The sequence below is a fragment of the Amphiura filiformis genome, chromosome 18, assembly GCF_039555335.1.
Source record: "Amphiura filiformis chromosome 18, Afil_fr2py, whole genome shotgun sequence".
Classification (NCBI taxonomy): Eukaryota; Metazoa; Echinodermata; class Ophiuroidea; order Amphilepidida; family Amphiuridae; genus Amphiura; species Amphiura filiformis.
Window position 1 is genome coordinate 60,079,789 of NC_092645.1, and position 22,389 is coordinate 60,102,177.

A 22,389-nucleotide genomic window follows, 5' to 3' on the forward strand; every position below is an offset into this window, starting at 1 on the left:
TTGTCCATTTGACATGTTTTTGCAGAATCACGTTCAGATGTTGGTTCGGAAGCGTCAAGCTACACATATGATAAAGATGCACTCACAGTGCAACCATCACGCCGCCTCTTCCTCACAGAGGAAGATGAGGGGCTAGATGAAGATGATCTGTACACAGCCGACAATGTAGGCAGCGAGGAACTCTTCGCAGAAGATGAACATGATGCAGCAATATTTGCTGGGAGACAAGGCATGGGAGATTTCAGGAAGAGTGCAGTGATGATGGGAGTTGCGAAAAGTGGGGGTGCTCTTGGTGCACTGTTAGATAAACCATCGGGAGTTGGCGATGACAGGATTAAACCTGTGCAGACGACAATGGGATTTGGTAGGCCTGTTGCTGTAGGTAAGGACCTAGCCATTAGTAATAGGTTTTAAATGTGTAGAACTTGAAAGTGAAATGAGCCGTAATAATACATGCACGCTGAGATGTTGATGCCTCCATTGCACGAGCCCTGCAAAGAGTGCATTGCAATCATCACCATTTTCATGTTTTTTATTGTATAAAGTACATTAAAGGATATGTAGTTTTATTCTTGTGCTGGTGAGGCCAGCAAATTCAGAAACCATTGTTAACATACATACACGCACCCTACATGCATACATCATCATTTTATGTCATTAAAAACAAATATACAAAATATATATAAAAAGACAGACAATTTGAATGAGGAGATGCTCAGGAGGCTTGAAGCGACCACCCCCTTACAGTGACCTAAGTTACAACATACAATGAGGAGATGCTCAGGAGGCTTGAAGCGACCACCCCCTTACAGTGACCTAAGTTACAACATACAATGAGGAGATGCTCAGGAGGCTTGAAGCGACCACCCCCTTACAGTGACCTAAGTTACAACATACAATGAGGAGATGCTCAGGAGGCTTGAAGCGACCACCCCCTTACAGTGACCTAAGTTACAACATACAATGAGGAGATGCTCAGGAGGCTTGAAGCGACCACCCCCTTACAGTGACCTAAGTTACAACATACAATGAGGAGATGCTCAGGAGGCTTGAGGCGACCACCCCTTACAGTGACCTAAGTTACAACATACAATGAGGAGATGCTCAGGAGGCTTGAAGCGACCACCCCCCTCCAGTGACCTAAGTTACAACATACAATGAGGAGATGCTCAGGAGGCTTGAAGCGACCACCCCCCTTACAGTGACCTAATGAAGCGACCACCCCCTTACAGTGACCTAAGTTACAACATGCAATTACACAGACATGCGCAGACAAAGCAATGGATAACCTTAAACACTTATTTGCAAAAAGAAAGAAAGGAAAAGAAAGAAAAAAAACACTATCCCAGAGCCCTGTTGCCTCGAACCGAGTCGAGGTAATACCATGGAATGAAATTTTTTCTGAGTCCAACCCGTGCACGATCTGAAAGTTGCTGATGGCTATAGGCTGTTGCGCAGGCACAGTATGATTGTACTGAAGGGCACAAAAAGTCAACATTTGATCATTTCTTGTACATGCTTTTATCAACAAACAATATTTTGTTCTTGTCATTTCTAGTCTCTTGTGCACCAGTGTCAGTGCCTCTACCTGCCTCCAGACCCATTAATATGTCTGCTGGGCCACCACCTATCACTAAACCAACAACTACTGGCCCACCTACATTCACATCTGGACCACCTAGTTTAGGACCACCATCGAGCACTATGCCATCAACTACAAGTTTTGCTCCAGCTAAAACAGCACCAAGTAGCGTTGCACCCAGTTCAGGATTCTCACATACAGGACTAGGTACCGTTGCATGGGGTGCTACTGACCCCTCCAAGCTGAGTCCATCACAGGCTGCAGGTGTCGCTGCTCTCAATAGGATAGGCATGCAAAAGCCACCTGCGAGCACAGCACCCCCTGTGAAACCGCCACCACCTGTTGTGAACGTCAAGAATTTGGATACGATGAGGGAAAGTATGCCACCTCCTGTGACCTTTGCCCCCGTGGCAAGGTAAGTGATCTCATTTTATATTTACACATTTTGCATGCCATCAAGACTATCAATTCACCCCTTGCATGGTTCCGCTATATTGGGTAGAGTCTCAAACTGGTAATAGACATGAAAGAAAGAATTACGTCACTTTACACAATGTTATATGACTTGTTCAATTCCCATTCATGCATGCTGCCAGATCAAGGCTCTACCTTCAAACTTGATGATCATGCAAGAAGTGAATAGCTTTGGATCTCCCAAGAAACAAGCTCTGGATACAGATGCCATGTCTGTTCATTTTAAACTTATAAACAGTTAATTGTTCATTTTCCTTTCAGTTCTGTAGATGCAGGGACAGCTAAAGTAGTGACTCAAGTCATAGCAGAAATGGCTGCTGCAAGCGGTGTGACTGTACCCCCACCAGGATCTCCTGCTGCTGTAAGTAGCACTTTTGTGTGTGTATATCTAAGGGTTTTGAATGATCCTGATGAAAAGTGGCCAAAAGTTTACCAAAAATGGGCTATTCCTGCTGAATTCCTTATATCCCCTATGGAATTCGAAGGAAGACATGACTTTAATCTTCCACACATGACAGACAGGGAGTGTGAATTTCAAATGGGGTTACATGAATGGGTGGCTCCATTTGAAATCTACACATCGTGTATGGGAATTGAAGGTCATGTCTTAGGGAGTGTGGATGTCAAATGGGATGATTCACTAAGTGTGTCCACCCAAGTCAAATAAAACCAGAGGGGGAAGCCACTTGCTTCTATAAATCCTCTCACTTTGAGATTGTTAGTGACATCAAAAGGTGTCTTGACATGCTAGATAGTGTTTCAATATTTGCACCTTTATACTCTATGGTATTATAATGCGATTCAAAGAAGGGTGCATGTGTTTCACAGCTACATAAGCTAAGTCATGCAGTGATCGATCACTACCAATCTTGAGGTGAGAAGCACTATAGCATTGAAATAGTGCTCCCCTCCACAGCCCCTTCACAAGCCTATATTGTCATCACAGAAGGCACCTAAATAGTGCTCTCCTTCACAGCCCCTTCACAAACCTATATTATCATCACAGAAGGCACCTAAATAGTGCTCCTGTTTCACAGCCCCTTCAAAAGCCTAGATAGTTATCACAGAAGGCACCTAAATAGTGCTCCTGTTTCACAGCCCCTTCACAAGCCTGGATTGTCATCACAGAAGGCATCTAAATAGTGCTCCCCTCTCACAGCCCCTTCACAAGCTTGGATTGTCACCGCAGAAGGCATCTAAATAGTGCTCCCCTCTCCGTTCACAAGCTTGGATTGTCATCACAGAAGGCATCTAAATAGTGCTCACCCCTCACAGCCCCTTCACAAGCTTGGATTGTCATCACAGAAGGCATCTAAATAGTGCTCCCCTCTCACAGCCCCTTCACAAGCCTGGATTGTCATCACAGAAGGCGTCTAAATAGTGCTCCCCTCTCACAGCCCCTTCACAAGCTTGGATTGTCACTGCAGAAGGCATCTAAATAGTGCTCCCCTCTCACAGCCCCTTCACAAGCCTGGATTGTCATCACAGAAGGCATCTAAATAGTGCTCCTTTCTCACAGCCCCTTCACAAGCTTGGATTGTCACTGCAGAAGGCATCTAAATAGTGCTCCCCTCTCACAGCCCCTTCACAAGCTTGGATTGTCATCACAGAAGGCATCTAAATAGTGCTCCCCTCTCAGCCCCTTCATAAGCTTGGATTGTCATCACAGAAGGCATCTAAATAGTGATCCCCTCTCATAGCCCCTTCATAAGCTTGGATTGTCATCACAGAAGGCATCTAAATAGTGCTCCCCTCTCAGCCCCTTCACAAGCTTGGATTGTCATCACAGAAGGCATCTAAATAGTGATCCCCTCTCATAGCCCCTTCATAAGCTTGGATTGTCACCACAGAAGGCATCTAAATAGTGCTCCCCTCTCATAGCCCCTTCATAAGCTTGGATTGTCATCACAGAAGGCATCTAAATAGTGCTCCCCTCTCATAGCCCCTTCATAAGCTTGGATTGTCACCACAGAATAGCATTTTGTCATGTTTACATGGATCACATCATCATTATCAGGACCCATGGTCTGCTCGATGGGTGTCTGTAGGTTGTGAAGTATGTTAATGTCAGTATTTTGTGCTCCATAATGGGTGTCTGTAGGTTTTTGACGTCAGTATTTTGTAGAGCCTGGATCATGGATGCAAGAAATCTGTACAAATATTTCCGATGCTACAGTGTTCCATTGAAATCTCATTGGTTTTGATGGTAAGAAATTGATAGTATTGGCCACTCTATGTTGAACTTATAATAAATGTACCCAAACACCATTTGATTGAATACTTCTTATCAGACATGACTCTCTAATATTACCATCTTTGTACAGGGAGCCACAGCTGTGTCTACCATGTCACTACAAGCTCCTGTAACCACACCAACAGCTGGGTTCTCTTTCACTCAAAAACTACCATCTTCAATGATCAAATCGGCGTCCACAAGCGCCCTCCCTAGCATGGCAGGTGCAAAGACTTCGTTTTCGTTTGGTGCATCTAGTAGCGGGTCTACTGGGTTTTCATTTGGAGCAGCAGGAACAGTGTTTGGAGGGACAGGAACATCAGGTGTTGTGTTTGGTGCCAAGGTTCCTGTACCTACTGTGGCATCTGCACCATCAGGTAAGTACCAACATTAACTACATAGGCAGATTTGTATCCATTCACATGTTGGCTCTACTATGGTCAAAGGGTTTATCTTTACTTGTTGAGGTTTTTGTTTTCAATGACCCTGACATGGTATAAGAATGTAGCTCGTAAAAACAAAAGATGATCTTTCTTTTGACTAAGAATTATTAATATATTTTAATATCTTTGTATGTTTACAACTGTTTTCAAATAGAAAAGTTCACCTCAACCAAAAGGAAGTCAATTGTTAGTAATATAAATAGACGATACACCTTTTTACAATGTTACCACTGAGGTCCTTTCCAAAATTTCAAAAGCTTTTCTCTCAAGCCTTTCATTGCAATCATCTGCACCAGGAGACACGTAGTTCAAAGAATGTTATTCCTGGTCCCTTGATTTGCTAATAATCACAGACACTTCTTGAAGATTAGGCTTTCAAAGGAAGACCATTGCAAGTTTAAACCAGGTACTGAAGTAGGGGTCAGAATAATAGAGCAATATGAACACAATGGGGGTTATTTCAGTTGCAATCCATACACCCCCTATGAAAGACATGACCTTAATCTCCCACACAGAGAGTGTGAATTTCAAAGGTGTTTTTTTTTTCAAAGACACACTCTCAGGCCTGTTTTTGGTGTATTATTGGTTGGGTATAGTATACTCAGGTACACAGTGATTCTTGCACTTTAGTGTATGTGTTAAAATCAATTTTTATCGAACGGGTTAGCCTGTTGAAATATTGTGAAACAAACAAATAAATAAATATTGTGTACTGTTGTTTTTTGCCGGTTGTACATTTCTTTTATCTTTAGAATTGATGATTTTTGGCCATCAAACTTAACCTACTTCTGTACCCACATTTGTCCTCCAAAACTTCCAGTTTTTGTCTGTAATTAATATTTGAACTAAAAATAAAATGAATAATGAGATTCATCGAGAAAGCGTGTATAACATGTAATATGTTAAATAATGTGTGATTATGATGGCATCAAATCATTATTCTTACAGCCAATCTAGCAACCAATCAGTCACTTAATCAAGGCAAAGCAGTCCTGCAAGCATCAGATGATTCCACAGCAGCGCCCTCTAGCCGGGCAAGCGGCACTACTAGTCCTGGAGTGAAGCCTAACTTGTTTGATTTCAAAAATAGCACATCAATGGCTGCCAGCACAAGTACCCCTGGAGGGTTCTTTATGGCAGGTAAGTATAGGACAGCAATGGCTGCCAGCACAAGTACCCCTGAGCCCATCACTGATTGCCAGTAAATGTGGCTGGACTATACCTTGTGTTGTCTTGAGTTTGGTAGTACAGTCCAACCTCTCTTATCCGGACATGATGGGACCAAGCATTGGCCAGATAAGTGAAAAATCCGGATAAGTGAATTACATGTAATTCTGCATTGAATGTCTGAAGTGCTAATATTGAGATAGCAAAAGGTTACTCAAAATGGAGATAACACTGAAATTTGGTATTTGAGTTATGTATGCCACATAGTTATGTCCTTCTAAATGCTTCAATACATGAAATCAAGTTCTCAAAACATGAAAAACATGTTTTTCTATGAAGATCACATGTCCGGATAACAGAGAGATCCATATAAAAGAGGTTCGGATAAGAGAGGTTGGACTGTACATGTTTTAGGTTGTGTAGCCTTGCATCCTTTTGTACCAATTAATCCAAAATATCTGCTTGTAGTGCACCAAAATTCAAAATAAATTAAAAATCTGAGTGTCATTTAACTTCAAATCTTTGTTTTGTTTACACACATTTGCTGGTGTTAACAATATATCGAATGCAACTTGACTGTTTGGACATACACGCTGGTTTGCGCCACCTGATGTGGATGTCATGAGACACAAGAATCGTGCTTGCAATCACAATATTTCGCATAATCATAATTATGAGTAAACAATCAAAATAATAACTCTTAGAAAATGTTTTAATTTGCTTCAGCACACTGACTATTCTTACATGTCTCTGATTGGTTCAGTACATGATATAGCGCTCTTTGTAACCAATCAAAATAGTTCTTAGAGGCCAATAATTTGGCCGGAAGTGCCCATTGGATAAAAATATATCAATGGCTGCCACCACAACTGGAGAATTTGTTCATGATGGGTAAGATAGGTATGAAGACAGTGTGAGACAGACAGGCAGATGGTATCATTGCACAGGAAGTACTGGCAGAGTTCACATAGCGACTCACCCATATTCTTTGTATCTCTTTTGTGTAGGTCAATCCACACTAAGTAAACCAGTGCAACCATCAGATGATACACCACCCAACACCTCATCTCCAACTCGCACCACCACTGCCGTGGTTACCCCTGTCACTCCACAAGCAGTCAGCCCTCCTGCAAATATTGTGGATCCTCCCCAGCCTACCGCGAGTAGCACACCAGTTGCCACCAAGCCTAGCAATGAAACTAAGCCAGCTGTATTTGAGCAAGCTACGCTTAGTAGTTTATTACAAACACAAAGTGCAAAAGTAGTGGGTGATGACACTAAACCGCCAGGCGTGGATGAGGCCGGTACTACCGGCACACCCTCAAACTTATTTGGCCAACCTGCTAAACCAGCAGGTGTACTATTTGGAACTGTAGTAGGAAAGCCGGTGGGAATCAGCCAACCTGCTGGAGTAGATGAAGCTGGCACAGGACTCCCTAGTCCTCCTGTAATAGCTGAAGCTACTGATTCTGTCAAGCTTACTCCCTCTGTCAGCAGTGGAACAGCATCTACTACTAGTGCAGTGAGTTCCGCATCAGGATTTTCATTTGTGTCTAAACCAAGTGCAACTGGTACAAGTTTGGCAGGATTGTTGGGAGCACCAACTGCATCTAGTGATGCCACAACATCCAGTTCTCAAACTCAACCAACATCAGGTAAGGCATGTCTCAAAGCTGCTGTGTGCATTTGTCTCTAAGAAAATTTTTAATTGGCCAATGTAATTTTTTGAGTTGGGGTACGAAGAACATTCCACATTGGATTATAAAATCTTTGCAAGTGTTGAGAAATACTTTTTTCCTTTTGGGGGAGGGGCTAAAATTGTAATTTTTGATCTGTTTTTGTTTTGAGTTCATTTTCAAAAAAAAATTAAATATTGTCATCTCCCAATTATTTAGTGCCACTGGTATTATGATGGTATGTAATCTGAATTGGAAACATATGTCTGCAAATTACCAAACTCTTGTGTGATGTACACAGTACAGAGTAGTTGCTTATGACTGTGACATTTTTGAGTTGGTTTTATGACCTTCTGTTTTTCTAAACATAAATTATTATTGTATGTTTATAACAGTCCCTTCATACATGTTGTATGCATACTTGTTACAATCCATAAAATCCATGTTGATTCAACGAGGTTTCCAAAACTTACCATGGTATTATGGTCTGATATTTACCCAGTTTCTAACTTTTTTCCAAGTTGTAGTTAAAGGGATTATAGTCAGGTTATTACAGTATTTAAAAAAATAAATACCTACTGTTTTATGTTGGGAATGCTAGACAAAGAGAACATGATATGTTCTCTTATTGTTCATGGTTTGAGAAAGGGTGATTTACACATATGAGATGTCAGCAGGGACAGATTTAAGCGGTGGCCCGGGGCCAGTGGATTTTGAGTCGGGCCAGTAAACTTCCAACAATGCTGGCCCGGTGGGCCACTAGATTTTTGAGCCTGATATAACACATTTGAGACAAGATATAATCAGTGATGGCCATATTTACACAGTTTCTGCTCCATCTGTCATCTGTAATTTATATCTTTATTAAATGATTTTTCGTATATTTATATTCTTATTCTTGTGTTGCTAGCAAGTTAGAAACATACGGCTGCTTTTTACGTTGATAGTAGGCCTACATACTACTTCCAATCTCTTGCGTGCTCTATCTTATGATGATAGCGATACTGCAAAAAACACATTTGAACCTTTGTGAACTTTTGGAACTAAAAAAGGCAGGACTACTGACTGAATTTGTGTTAGTGACTACACTCTCTACATTGAGTACATTCAAACAAATTAAAATGTTAAGGTTTACTTGACTTTAAAGGGCTCGGATAGCAAAGTTTCCACATATTTTTTGTGGGAGAGCACATCAGACATATCGAATTGCATTTTGAAAACGAGGATGTCCTTCTGATATCATAAAATTTTGATTTTTTTGAAATTTCGCGATATACACATTTCATGACAAATGATTAAAAATTCATATAGATTTTTCCCAAAACACCAAAAAAAAAAAGGTCTTTTTTTTTTTCAGTAGAACATATTGAAAAAGCTGGGCCAGTAAATTTATTGCAGGGCCACTAGATTTGCCATTTCACTGGCCCTCAAACTGAAACCTAAGTCTGTCCCTGGAGATGTGTGGCCCACAGTACATATATTCAGTGGTGGTATACCACCTTTAACTTTTTTTTGTTCACACTGTCTGAACAAAATACAATTCAGGCCTAACATTTCACAGGGTTTATGAAAAATATGCGTTTTCATCCGAAAAAAAAAATCAAAATTATTTGATATCAGAAGGATATTCCTCATATTCAGAATGCAATGCGGTGTGTCTGATGTGCTATCAGGCCCCCAAAAATACTGTGCAAACATCGCTATCCAAAACCTTCAGAATCTCATTAAAAAAACTACACACACAGAAACCAACAACAACAATGAAGAGTGGAAAAGAATGAACAAGTCAATGATTGTTTCTGTAATTTAATGCCCTTTGTTGATTGATTTCCCATCAGCTGGTACAGCTGTGCCAGCCTCTAATACAGCTGCTGGGTTCTCCTTCAGTTCACCAGGTGTTGCCAAGTCTCTGTTTGGACAGACTCCTACAGGTGAGTTAACTTATATCATAGCTACGCCACTTGGTTTATGTTATTCACTTGTATTACAATATTCACTGTAGAATGTACCATCAACATACCATTTAGATATATGTGCTCAAGTGCTCATTAACAAGACACATGTCTGGAACTTAGGACTGCAATGTTAAAAATATGATATGTTGATATGTTGGTGGTGAATAATATTAGTTTTTGGTGAAGCGGAGGTATGGTACCGGTAATTATTGTACGTAGTGTGTCATACTGGGTCAAGCCGAAGGCTGAACCCAGTATGACACTACTCAGTATGACATTGAGTGCACAATAATTTGCTGTACCAAACCGACGCTGAACCTAATAATGAATTTATCATACCACTCATTCTAGAAATAATTACGTTTTTAAGCATTGTAATTGTTGAAAAAAACATACAAAAATGGATGACCGTTCCGCGTATTACATCTGTCGTGCATTTTATGTACCCCCTGTACAATTTATTTTAAAAAGCTAGGTGATTACACAATCTATGAAAGACATTTTTGTTTATGCCATGTGCTTATTTAAGTCATTGCATAGTTTATTACCATAACAGTGCTCACATGACAGTGTCCTCAGGTTTGTACCCAGAGTGTCAGCTCTAATTTTTATGTTCTCTATTAAGTCAATATGTAATGTCAAAATGCTTGGATATCATTTCAGCAGCTACTACAACAGCATCAACAACAACAACTTCATCGGCAAGCAGCTTCACGTTTGCTTCCAAGCCAGTATTTGGTAGCACTGTGCCAGCGAGTACCTCTTCTTCTGCATTTGGCAGTAGTAGTGGTACCGTGTTTGGATCAGCTGCAAGTACTTCATCATCAGGGTTTGGATCACAGCCAGCTAGCACAGCATCATCAGGACCATTTGGGACGGCCACAACTACGACTTCAGCATTTGGATCAGGTAAAGGAGGAACAGCCCTGAAAAGGATAAAAATAGGCTATTCCAGATAAATTCCATACCCCACCTATTGAAGACATGTAAAAAATGGCAGACATTTGGTAAAATTTGGGCTATTTAAAGTTGCTACCAAGAGGTACTTAGAATCTAGGGTTAGAGATTGTGTTATGCTGGTTTCATACTTTCTGCCGATTGCCGTAAATCAGTGTGATGCTTCATCATGCCCCTTGTATGTTTCTGCAAGCGGAGTGGCACACCGCTGAGCGGTAGCGGTATGACTATGAAAGCCAATGTTGCCGCTCAGCACCGCCAAAAATTGTTTCCTGTTCTCATACGGTGCCGCTCCTGAGTTGACTTGAATTCGAGGCAATGTTGCAGCTTGGGTAAAGCGGTGGAGTGATCAATATATATCGGCTTGCTGCTGGTCACCGCTAGCGTTTCTGGTGCGACTGCACAGTGAAGCAAAATTATCGTCAAAGCGGCAAGCAGCAGGAAAGTATCGTGTACAAGGTGCTCCTGATTACTTTCAAGGCCTTGCATGATCTAGCCCGTTGTATTGAAAAGAATTGGTTAATACATGTCGTTCTACTACACAAAATTTGTCCCAAAGTGCAATACAAAGTTTTATGGTGAGAGAGCTTTTTTTGTAATGTAGCGCCAGTCTTGTGGAATAACTTGCCTACAAATCAGATCTGCAGATTCCATCAATCATTTTAAGAGTATTTTAAAAACTCACCTTTTTACCAATGTATATAGTGATATTTCTTAAACTTTTAAATTTGTACTTTACCTTTTAACCTATTCTCATCTCAGCTGGTTCTGGGTTTTATCTGGGTATCGGTTGTATATTATTTGATTTACTTGAAATGTACATGTATTTGTGCAATTAATATTTGTAGTTTTGGTGTTTTTAACATATTGTAAAGTGTATTGAGATTTGTATGTAATGGGCTATATAAGAATTAAATATTATTATTATTATTATTATGAAACCAGCATTAGGATGCAAAGGGTAACTTACTCACCATGATTTTGTTGAAAAATTGTTCTTACCAGGTAGTGGATTTGGTGGTCAAACAACACAACCAGTGTTTGGTTCTTCATCAGGACCATTTGGTGGCTCCTCAACAACTGCCACCAGTAGCAGCAGTGGTGGAGGAGATGTGTTTGGTGGAGGGGGTAAGTGTCTTGTAAGATAACACATTGACTGCTCAGTGCAACACTGTCTCATCTCCATTTTTGGCAAAAATGAAATTTTGGTAGCAACAGTTTCAGAAAAATTCTCTTCTTTTTACAATTTAAAAAAATCAAAATATACTTACAGCGCCCTCATTGACATAGAGCATTTGTTGATCGAAATGCAGCTTAATAGCCTAATAGGAATTGTTACTTGATCCGTGGTGGAGGTTGTTGTGGACCAAATTGCAACATAATGTTAGTAATGCTGCGAAATTTGTGATCTTTTCTCATAATTATTTTCTATTTTCACAAGTCTTTACATGTGTCGCAGCTTATCTCAGGCTCTGAAAGAATCACTGTCCAGGAACACCATACATCAAGACAGTCCAGCTGGAGGACATTGTGTACATACATGACCAGGCATAGAGCATTGCCAGTTTTTCCTGGGGCTGTTTGGCATGACCTGGTTGCATATGTGAATATTATAGAAACAATTATTTAGTATCAGAGCATACCCTACGTTACAGGCATACAGTTTAATATTCACTGTTAAATTTATTCTAAACAATTAAGCATTTGCATGGTACTGTAGACTGGATATAGTGTGAACACCCGGGTGTGAACACCTTATAGTCGACCTGCCAAAAAATATCTGGGCGCTTGCGAGCTGAAGACGGCATACACCAAAACATTACGGTCAACCTGGCAAAAACTGATTAACGATCGATAACGTAGATGGTCTTTTGATGATCAATAATATTAATACGTTTTTTGGGTGGCCCTGCCAGCTTGACGCGGCAGTGTTACACTGGGCCATTTAAGGGATATAGAGTCGCAAGACGCAAGACCAGCTTATCAATATTTTGATTGAATATGTAAGTTAAACTGAACACGAGCGATTGGTGCTTGACCAATTAGGTATTATGTTTTTCCCAAACGCAACAAAAAACACTCTACTTCTTTGCTCAAAACCAATCGCTATCGCTCAGCGATGTAGTATAAATTCAGCTTGGAAGATGAAAAAAACCTGACCCTGCTACTGAGTATGAGTCTTACCAATTGCTTGGTCAAAAAGAAATCTTTAACAGAGATGTACGTACAGATATTTCAATCTTTTTATGCTTACTTCCCTGGGTAATGGTTTCTCTTTGTAGGAGGATTTTTCAGTGGCCTAGGTGGTCAACCCAACCCGGAGGCAGCCAAAACCAACCCATTTGGGGTCGCCAGTGGCACCACTTGTAAGTATTTGAGATTATTCATTTCACTTTTCACTATTCAAATCACTTTATTATTGAAATACATCAAAAATGATTCAAGGACTGATTGTAAAAATATTGGGGAAATAAAGTTTAACACAGTGCAACAAGTTAAACTCAATTTACCCTTGCTAAGAAATGGGCCAATCCATGTTATTGTTTACCGGGTCAGATGTCAATCATTGTCATGCAGATAAATTTGTATTGTTTGGCTCGACCGGGAACCAATGGGATTTGCCGCCTTCAGCGGGTTTCGGGCGTGATTAGGTAGTGATTTATTCACTGTTGGTTTTGTATTGGACACGACAACAACAAAAATCTTTGGCTACCGATTCTTAGAAATCAACAGCAACTTCATAAGCCATAAACAACTGACTGATTGATGATAAAAAATCAAGCTTTGGGAAGCTTAAAATGTGCACGTTTACTGCATCAATAACAAGGACACACTGATTTTTCTACCTTGTTTCTGCTTACTGCACAACAATATAATCATGATTCAGGTTCCGAATTTAATGCTGCGCTATGTATAATTGGTGGCGAGTTCGGCGCTGGCATGCAGTGCTAAAACTTGGATGTAAAAAATATTTATACATGTAGTAATATCAACATTTTGTGCACGCTTTGTGAGCTAGCGAAGTCAGTATTCTATACAATCGTCGTGGAAAATTACGGTAGACGAATCCTACTGAACAGCAGAACATGCACGCAAAGCAGTCATCTTCAAGACTTCATGGAATTTGTGGTTGAGTAATTTCTGATTAGACGGAGAAATATCCGGGTGAGAATAAATTTATTTAATTTATGTATAATGCGGGAGTCGAAATTGTATTTAAATGCATCTAAATAATATTTAATGGTGTTTTCTTTTTGCACACGAAAAGTGCTCCAAAACTTTGCAATTCCTGTGGCTTTACGCATTTAATATTAATGTTTGTTTACCAAGTGTGGTTCTATGAATAATTCATGAGGTGTAATTGTTATGGCCAACACGGGGCAGGGTTTTACAATGCACATGTAGCCATTATCCAAATAAGGCAAGGCGTAATAAAAGGCGCGCTCATTTAATGACGTCAGGGTCCTTGAGAATTTGACATGGGCGAATCAATCGATATCCCGATTGGCAAACAATGACTTCCCATTGCAAATCAATGGCGATTTTTTCCGTGTCATCGTATACATTTGAGCCAGTTTTACCCGCGAATTTGGACAAATATTACCAAAGTTACAGCAATTGTCGAATCAGTGTGGCAGCTCGAATTCGGGATGACAAAATTTAAGCAAATTAAACTATCGTTTTTGATTGCGACATTGCGTCGGTTCATTTAAGTAGGTTTTTTTTTTTGCATCGGGTTTGTTTTTAGGGTAAAGTTGACAGTCGTATTTTAATTTGGTGCCGAATTCAGTTCAAGCAGTGCCAAGAAATATTGTCAGTTTTCTTGAAATTAATGTGGTTATCATTCAAGGGATCCCTTTTATAGTTAAAACTCAAAAAATTTTGGGATCATTTGGCTTACGAATTTACGTATTAAAAGCTGGAAAGTCATAAGTAGAGAATTTACAGATGGTCAATTTTAAGTTCCTACTTGTAAATAACAAAATGAATAAAAATAGAATAACAAAAGGGAAGATGTAAGACGATGATAATGTCGGTCAACGATTACGTGATTGGGTTGGGAAATCCCTAATAATGATAATAGTTTTAAGTAGCAAAAGATACGGTGTGCAGATGATAATATTTAACGCCACGTGTAGCAAAATAGTTCACAAAGGCAATTTATTTTAGCCATAAAAATCTGGAAAAATCCGTGTGCAATTTCCCGTCTCCCTCGTTCGTCAAAATGGGGTAAAGACAGCCCGTCACCCCTGGCTAATTTAAGCGTATTAGGCGTTTGTGGTAAAATTTTAGACAATTTCTAGGTGTGATTTCACCTTTTTATGTTAATGCAAGCATATTTTGGGTGATAGTTGTTAGTTAGCAGGCCAGGTTTTTGTGGCTTATTGAAAGGAAGGGTAGCATGAGTATATTTACCCTTGGATATTTACCTTCATAATGGACGATTATGTTTAAGCTTACTCTGCATAAAACGTATATAATTTACATGACAGAGTCGGTAATGCATTAGTTTTGTTTGTTTGGTTGAATTTGGTTTGATTGTGGCATAATGCCTTATTTATAAGGTAACCTAGTTTCATTCATAAAGTGGTCATATAGTGTAGGTCTAATTTTAGTCACGGGTTGTAGACAAAATGTATCGATAAACAAGGATAGCCCGATATGTCCCTAGACGAGAATGGTTATTGAATACTTGGATTTTGGATTTGGATTGGAAATTTGATTGGACTGGAATTGTAATGTTCTTTTCTTTGGATTTGGAGTGAAGTTGGATTTAAAAATTGGATGTGAATTGAAAATTGAAATTAAATAAAAAATAAAAAAAAATAAATAAATAAATAAATAAATAAAATAAAAAAAAATAAAATAAAAAATAAAAAAAAATAATAAAAAAATATGCAAGGCTCTTTTCTTAGGATTGAATTTGGATTTAAAATTGGTTTTTGGATTTGGATTGGAAATTTGATTGGACTGGAATTGTAATGTTCTTTTCTTTGGATTTGGATTGAATTTGGATTTAAAATTGGATGTGGATTGAAAATGGAGAAAAAATAAATAAATAAATAAATAATTGCAAGGCTCTTTTCTTTGGATTGGATTTGGATTTGGATTGAAAATTGGATGTGGATTGAAAATGGAAAAAAAAAAAAAAATAATTGCAATGCTCTTTTCTTTGGATTGGATTTGGATTGAAAATTGGATTTGGATTGAAAATGAAAAAAAAAGACCAGGGTTTATCATGTGTGTTTACGGTCTGTGTGAGGGATTTTGATCATAGTTGCATACCTTTTTTAAGTATTGGGAGAAATTGATATGAACGCATCCCTTGTTAGGCTTTGATCACAGGCTCAACGGGAATGTGGACGAGCTCTTCGAGTCTTTATAGAACTTGATGGTATTAGTAATTTGAAGTTCAACGGAAGATTTTAGATCATAAAACTTGGTGAAGAAGGATCTTGGATACAAATGTAGTTTAATAATCTTGTGGTAATTCTCAGGTCATCAAATATTTGGATGGTGATTTAAGGAGGAGTAGTTATGAGTGCCGCAAATACATTGGCAATCTCCCTGTTGGCCACAGGGGGGTCAATTAAAAGTAAAGTAAAATAAATTGGATGGTCATGAAACCAATATAAAGATATCTGATTAGGAAAAATCGTTAAGCAGGGTCAAAGAGCTAATTAATGTAGCGAAGGATTTCATGAAAAACGGGGATACAAAATTCCTGAGGTCAAGTAAGTAAAAGCCGGATTGTGTAAAATTGGGAAAATGTGTTCCCTCATCCCTTGCATTTGTGATACAATGACAAGTATATATTGTGTCAAAGCATTTTTATTGTGGATTAAGGGTAATTAAGGCAAAGATTGCTTCAGTTTCTGGAATTAGTAATTAGTAAATGTCATATTTTGAAAGGGTTAAATTTGTATGAGAATAGATCGCACAAATAATTTGTCATGCTTATCCACATAACACGATGGTTCATAAAAATGGTCAGGGAAAGAAATTAATACAAATTAAATATTCATCTGTCTCCTGATTACTTGTGTTGGATCACAAACAAAATCTCAAGTTACACAGGGTAATTAGTATAGATGTGCTGGCAGGTTGTTTCCCATTTCTTTTTTTATTTATATTGCAGGCGATACCAATGACACTTTGATGCTGGTGGTAAGAAACAAGCCTGACCTGTATGTACTTGTACACCTGGACACCCTTATAATTGCTAGTGACTACTAGACTTTGTGTGAGGCGACAGTAGACTGTGACATGCACAGAGAAGCATATTGAAAATTTTGTGTCATCTGTGAAACTGAACTTACGCATACGAGCAATATAAGGAGAACATGCATCTTTTACACATATTGTACTGTCAGAAGTCTATTGAACCAAATAAGTTCTGAAGTTCGGAGTCCAGCTAACGAAAAAGTTAATACTTTAGGGCTTCTCTGGTGTATATAATAGCATCGTTTGATCAACCACAGTTGAACTTTGCATGGGAATTATTAATTTGAGCATTCCTTCGATGTCGAGTAGTGGAAATTTGGAAGATAGGTTGTGCATGATTTAGCCATGACCGGCGCTTTGGTAAGGCAACTCAGGAACAAAGGGTCGCATGAACATCGAGAGTGCTGAAATAGAATAAAATAAAGCAAGACATCAGGCAGAATGCTGTTAGCCACATTGGTCCAATATTTTTGACGCAAAATGGAACTAAACAACCCAATCACTGGGTTCCGTGATAAAGCGGTTGTGCGTAAGTGTACTGGCCAGTGCAATGGGTGCCCTACTCGGATCACAAGGTCTATTTTCACTACACAACAGAATAACCCGATTTCTGCCCGAGATAGACGAAAAGATTTTTCAATTGGTAACTAAAAGTATGAAAGAAAGTTAACCATTGCGATGTTGATCATCAAAAAGCTCAAATCAACATCTTCATTACCGATTCTTGGAATATCACTAATATCTGGATTTCTAAAAATTGAATTGCATTGTAAGTAAAATTGTACAAGAAACAATTTATACAGTGGTGAGCCCTCTGATATTATATTGATGTGCTTTATGCGTTACGTAATAGTATGACTATACGAGGGTAGAAGTGGTGAGTACATCACGTCAGGTGCGGTTTATATCTCAACAACACATATATTCTGTTGCACATTTGAAATTAATAACATTTAGTCAATCGTGCTGGTATTTGTTTGATTAAGTCTGTGTTAAAGGGAAGTAGGAATCAACTCCAGGTTGGCATGGGGTAGCTAGACTCTGGGGCCAAGTACTATGCCCTCATTTTTTCTAGTTTTTTGTGAGGTTATGCGCAGCCGGCTAGTTATCGCGTTGATTTCTTTCAATATCCTATTGTGACTATACAATGTATCTCGCAGCATATAGAGCCAGCATAATTAGTAGTGTTATTGTGGAGAATTATATGGATTACAGTCAATATCCAGCAAAGAAATTATAGTGCTGTTTTATGCTAATCAGCAATTAGTGGCACAGAGCCAAACTGTGATTTATATTTCAATGTGCCAACAATAAAATCCTTCATTGAGGTTCCATTTAGTTATCAGTAGCATTATCAACATAGGCAGATATATCACCATGTAGTTTCTGGTTTTCAAACAGACGCTCTCAAATGCGCTAGTCAACTTTTAAATATGTGCCTCATTCCATTGTGTATCATCCAGGAGCGTTAGAGGAGGTTTAGGTAATGATATCCGTGCAGCAAAGTGAACAAACAAGTTTAAGGGGGGGGGGGGGGGGGGGAATTAACCAAGTTCCTTATAAAATAAGTCCCTTGTGTGGGGTTTTGAATTATCTTTTCTGTATTTATTTATTATGATATATGTATATGTCATAGAATGCTAACATTAAGACTTGATCCTTTGTAACTTCAGGTAGACCACCTGTTGAAGAGTCTCAGGAATTCCACTTGGGAGCGTGGGATCTGTATGCACCAGTACCGTAATTTATTGTTGAGTTTCCAGCCATGATATTTGATGAATGTTCCACGGGTTCGGGTCAAACGCTCAGAATTTAGCCTCGGTGGCGGCCACCCGAGTGCAAGTTTGGATCACATTTGGTTTAGCCATGATATTTGATTTAATGATCCACGGGTTCGGGGTCAAACGCTCAGAATTTAGCCTCGGGTGGCGGCCACCAGAGTGCAAGTTTGGATCACGTTTGATTTTGCTAAAACGAGATTTTCTGCGCCTTTGGTCGTTGTTTCGCTAGAGTCTTGGGTTGGGTAATTAAGCTCGATTAGAGAATCTCCTATTATATATTTGGCTATAATCGGCTGAGAATTTGTTTGTTTGTTTGTTTGTTTATTTGTTGTAGGTACTGGTGCGGGTCTTAAACAAAAGTCAATAAATGGTTGTCGTGTCTGATTGCCAACATGCATGCAAATTTTGCGACCGAGTGTTTTTCAATTTCTCTGTCTTAGGGTAATAAAGTTTAACACAGTGCAACAAGTTAAACTCAATTTACCTTAAGAAGAAATGGGCCAATCCATGTTATTGTTTACCGGGTCAGATGTTAGTCATTGTCATGCAGATAAATTTGTATTGTTTGGCTCGACCGGGAACCAATGGGATTTACGCCTTCATGGGTTTCAGCGTGATTAGGTAGTGATTTATTCACTGTTGGTTTTGTATTGGACACGACAACAACAAAAATCTTCCCACCCACCGCGCCCTGTGTGGACATGTGAGAAGGAAGTAAAATATAATTATGTGTGACAGTAATGAGATAATGACCTGTATAAATACAGATATATTTTATCTACTACATGGTAGTGTGTATAGCTAATTAAAGCATTTAACTGTCTGTAAGTTTAAAAGAAAAATCAAGAATTATGGTCCCTGTAGATAAGGAGGGAGGAATAAAGAGTTGACGCCTTGATCATTAAAATTACATGTGACTTGCAATTAATTTCCCTTTCTCAGATCTTCAAAGATACAATGTACACTGTTTAATTAGATCATGTGTTCAATATGTTGCCACATAAAATTTATATAATTGTTCTGTATCAGCCTTTTTTAGAATGATAGTTCAAGAGGGAAAGTAAGTCGTCAAAACTATATATATGTACAGGAATTGACAATCGTATTGTTACATACAGGCACAGGTGTCATCAAAAACAGTAAAGTAGTCTTTTATAAGGTCAAAGACTTCACACAGTAAGCAAAAAGAAAATAATGCTGGGTTTTGAATTATCTTTTCTGTATTTATTTATTATGATATATGTATATGTCATAGAATGCTAACATTAAGACTTGATCCTTTGTAACTTCAGGTAGACCACCTGTTGAAGAGTCTCAGGAATTCCACTTGGGAGCGTGGGATCTGTATGCACCAGTACCGTAATTTATTGTTGAGTTTCCAGCCATGATATTTGATGAATGTTCCACGGGTTCGGGGTCAAACGCTCAGAATTTAGCCTCGGGTGGCGGCCACCCGAGTGCAAGTTTGGATCACATTTGGTTTAGCCATGATATTTGATTTAATGATCCACGGGTTCGGGGTCAAACGCTCAGAATTTAGCCTCGGGTGGCGGCCACCAGAGTGCAAGTTTGGATCACGCTTGATTTTGCTAAAACGAGATTTTCTGCGCCTTTGGTCGTTGTTTCGCTAGAGTCTTGGGTTGGGTAATTAGCCGATTAGAGAATCTCCTATTATATATTTGGCTATAATACGGCTGAGAATTTGTTTGTTTGTTTGTTTGTTTATTTGTTGTAGGTACTGGTGCGGGTCTTAAACAAAAGTCAATAAATGGTTGTCGTGTCTGATTGCCAACATGCATGCAAATTTTGCGACCGAGTGTTTTTCAATTTCTCTGTCTTAGGGTAAATGCATTATTGAGCAACTTGCAAATAAAATAATAATAATAATAATAATAATAATAATAATATGGAGGTGCTTTTAAGTGCATAAAGAAAACATGTCTCTATGCCCTTTGCAAACAAGAAAATAAATACTATCTTAAACTACAAACTTACACTACAAACAATAAATACAAATTAAATGGCATTTGAAATAAATAAGTGACTTTTGAGTTGCGATTTGAATGAGTTCAGAGAATGTGCTTGACGAATGTGAATTGGTGAATTGGTAACTTATTCCATAGTGTGGGAGCGGTAACTGAGAAGGCACGCTTAGCATAAGAAGTTAAAAATCTTGGTGAAACAAGTTGGCGTTATGAGCTTTTTTATTTTTGCCCTCACCTGCATATCCAAGATGGCCAATGTTTTCCCTCCCCCGCATATCCTAATGGTAATGTCATATGACACCATTATGTTAACCTAGTTAATAAAACCAATCCAATATCTTGTTACAATAAATGAATGTGCTACCCATGTTATTTCTCTTTCAAGCATCTGCTGGTCTGTTTGGCACTCAAGGGGCAAAGACATTTGGTAGTGGTACATCTACAGGTGGTAAGTGTTTTTAATTTAAAAGCAGTGGGACAATTTTGAAATTTGCTACTTAGTTTGCAACATTGTGTCTGGTAGTGTTATGAATACTGTAAATCATCTGGGAATCGTAAACGAGAGATTAAATTCAATCTAGTCAACCAGATTGTCAACATACCTTGGAGCAACCAATGTCGCAGTCAGTACCACTGACTTTCAGCTGGGTTGTTATGTTAAACACCTTGATTCCCGATAACTTCTGCAACCATCACGCATCCCGGTTGATTGTGTGCAGTGAAAAGTTGGTAAAACTATTGGTTATTAGGCAAGTAGATCCTAAAATAGAGATAATCTGTATCACTGCCTAAATCAAGCCTATAATGAATTTATCATACCCAGATGCAGCATAGAGCACAAACGCTGGCTAAAATGTAAAGAAATACATTAGAGATGATTTGCAAAACTTGTCTCAAACGAATATTCCCTGGGGAACTTTCTTTTCCAGTGAAATTTAATGGTAATTGCACTGTTTTAAAAGAGTGCAAGAGTATTTACAGTAACAAAAATCTTCCGGAACATTACTTGAAATTTTATCTTTCTGATTCACAAACATAACTTGATGAATTCCAAAGAGCTTTGAAGTTTTGATGCAAGTAATATTTGATCTGAATTCAGTTGAATATTGTTGCAAATCATTCAAATTAGAGCTGTGATTATGCTAACAGTGAATAACTTAATTGGTTTTTGTTTTCATCATATCAAATTACCTGTACCAGTAGTACTTTTCTAATCAAGACACAATTTATGTGCAGAGATACGGAATATATCTAGCCAGTAATTATGGTATAATATGTTAGCAAGGAAGACTTGACTTTCAGCTGGCACAAGCATGTGACGACCTGGCTTTTGAAGGATTGTCTGCTCTTAGGGGCCGTCCATTATTTTTGCCATTTTCACTTACGTACAAAGCGTACGTAAGAGGGAGAGAGGGGGTAAAAATTCTGGGCATGTGTACGTAAGAAAAATAGCGATTTATTGGAGCAATAAAGAAATGAAAGTAAAAAATTATGGTATTTTCCAATATTTAATTCATAAGTTATAACCAATTGACCTAAAATTGCTCAATTCTTTTTAACAATTTCAATAATTAATAACATGCCATGCAAACAACGATTTGCTCTTTAATTTTGAGTCTAATATGCACAGTTGTCCTATTTTACATTATGCTTAATTTATTTCATATCAAAAAACTTTAAAAAAAGTATTTTCTATCTGTGCTAGGATCAATCGCAGCAAAGGCTCTAGTGTGGATTGTCACTGTTGCGACAAAAGACATGAAACCCATAGTCTAATTGCAAGATTATACACCAAACATGCCAAAGGGATATCCCCCTGCCTCTCTCCCTTTATATGATGTGATCCCGGGGGTTTCTTAGTGGAAAATCAAGTATAGGATTTCAGATTCCAGATTTTGGAATGCATTAGTA

At 38.6% G+C, this 22,389-nt stretch overlaps 1 protein-coding gene across 1 annotated transcript in view; it reads left to right on the forward strand.

The window, feature by feature from the left end:
* Positions 1-22,389, forward strand: part of LOC140138884 (uncharacterized) — a 76,588-nt gene that overhangs the window by 32,368 nt on the left and 21,831 nt on the right. Inside the window, exons 20-30 of the mRNA XM_072160664.1 lie at positions 26-382; positions 1,559-1,997; positions 2,318-2,417; positions 4,381-4,666; positions 5,681-5,872; positions 6,907-7,554; positions 9,414-9,506; positions 10,194-10,439; positions 11,493-11,615; positions 12,770-12,853; positions 20,864-20,926. Of these exons, the coding sequence (XP_072016765.1) occupies positions 26-382; positions 1,559-1,997; positions 2,318-2,417; positions 4,381-4,666; positions 5,681-5,872; positions 6,907-7,554; positions 9,414-9,506; positions 10,194-10,439; positions 11,493-11,615; positions 12,770-12,853; positions 20,864-20,926 (2,631 nt within the window). The remainder of the gene's footprint in view (positions 1-25; positions 383-1,558; positions 1,998-2,317; positions 2,418-4,380; positions 4,667-5,680; positions 5,873-6,906; positions 7,555-9,413; positions 9,507-10,193; positions 10,440-11,492; positions 11,616-12,769; positions 12,854-20,863; positions 20,927-22,389) is intronic.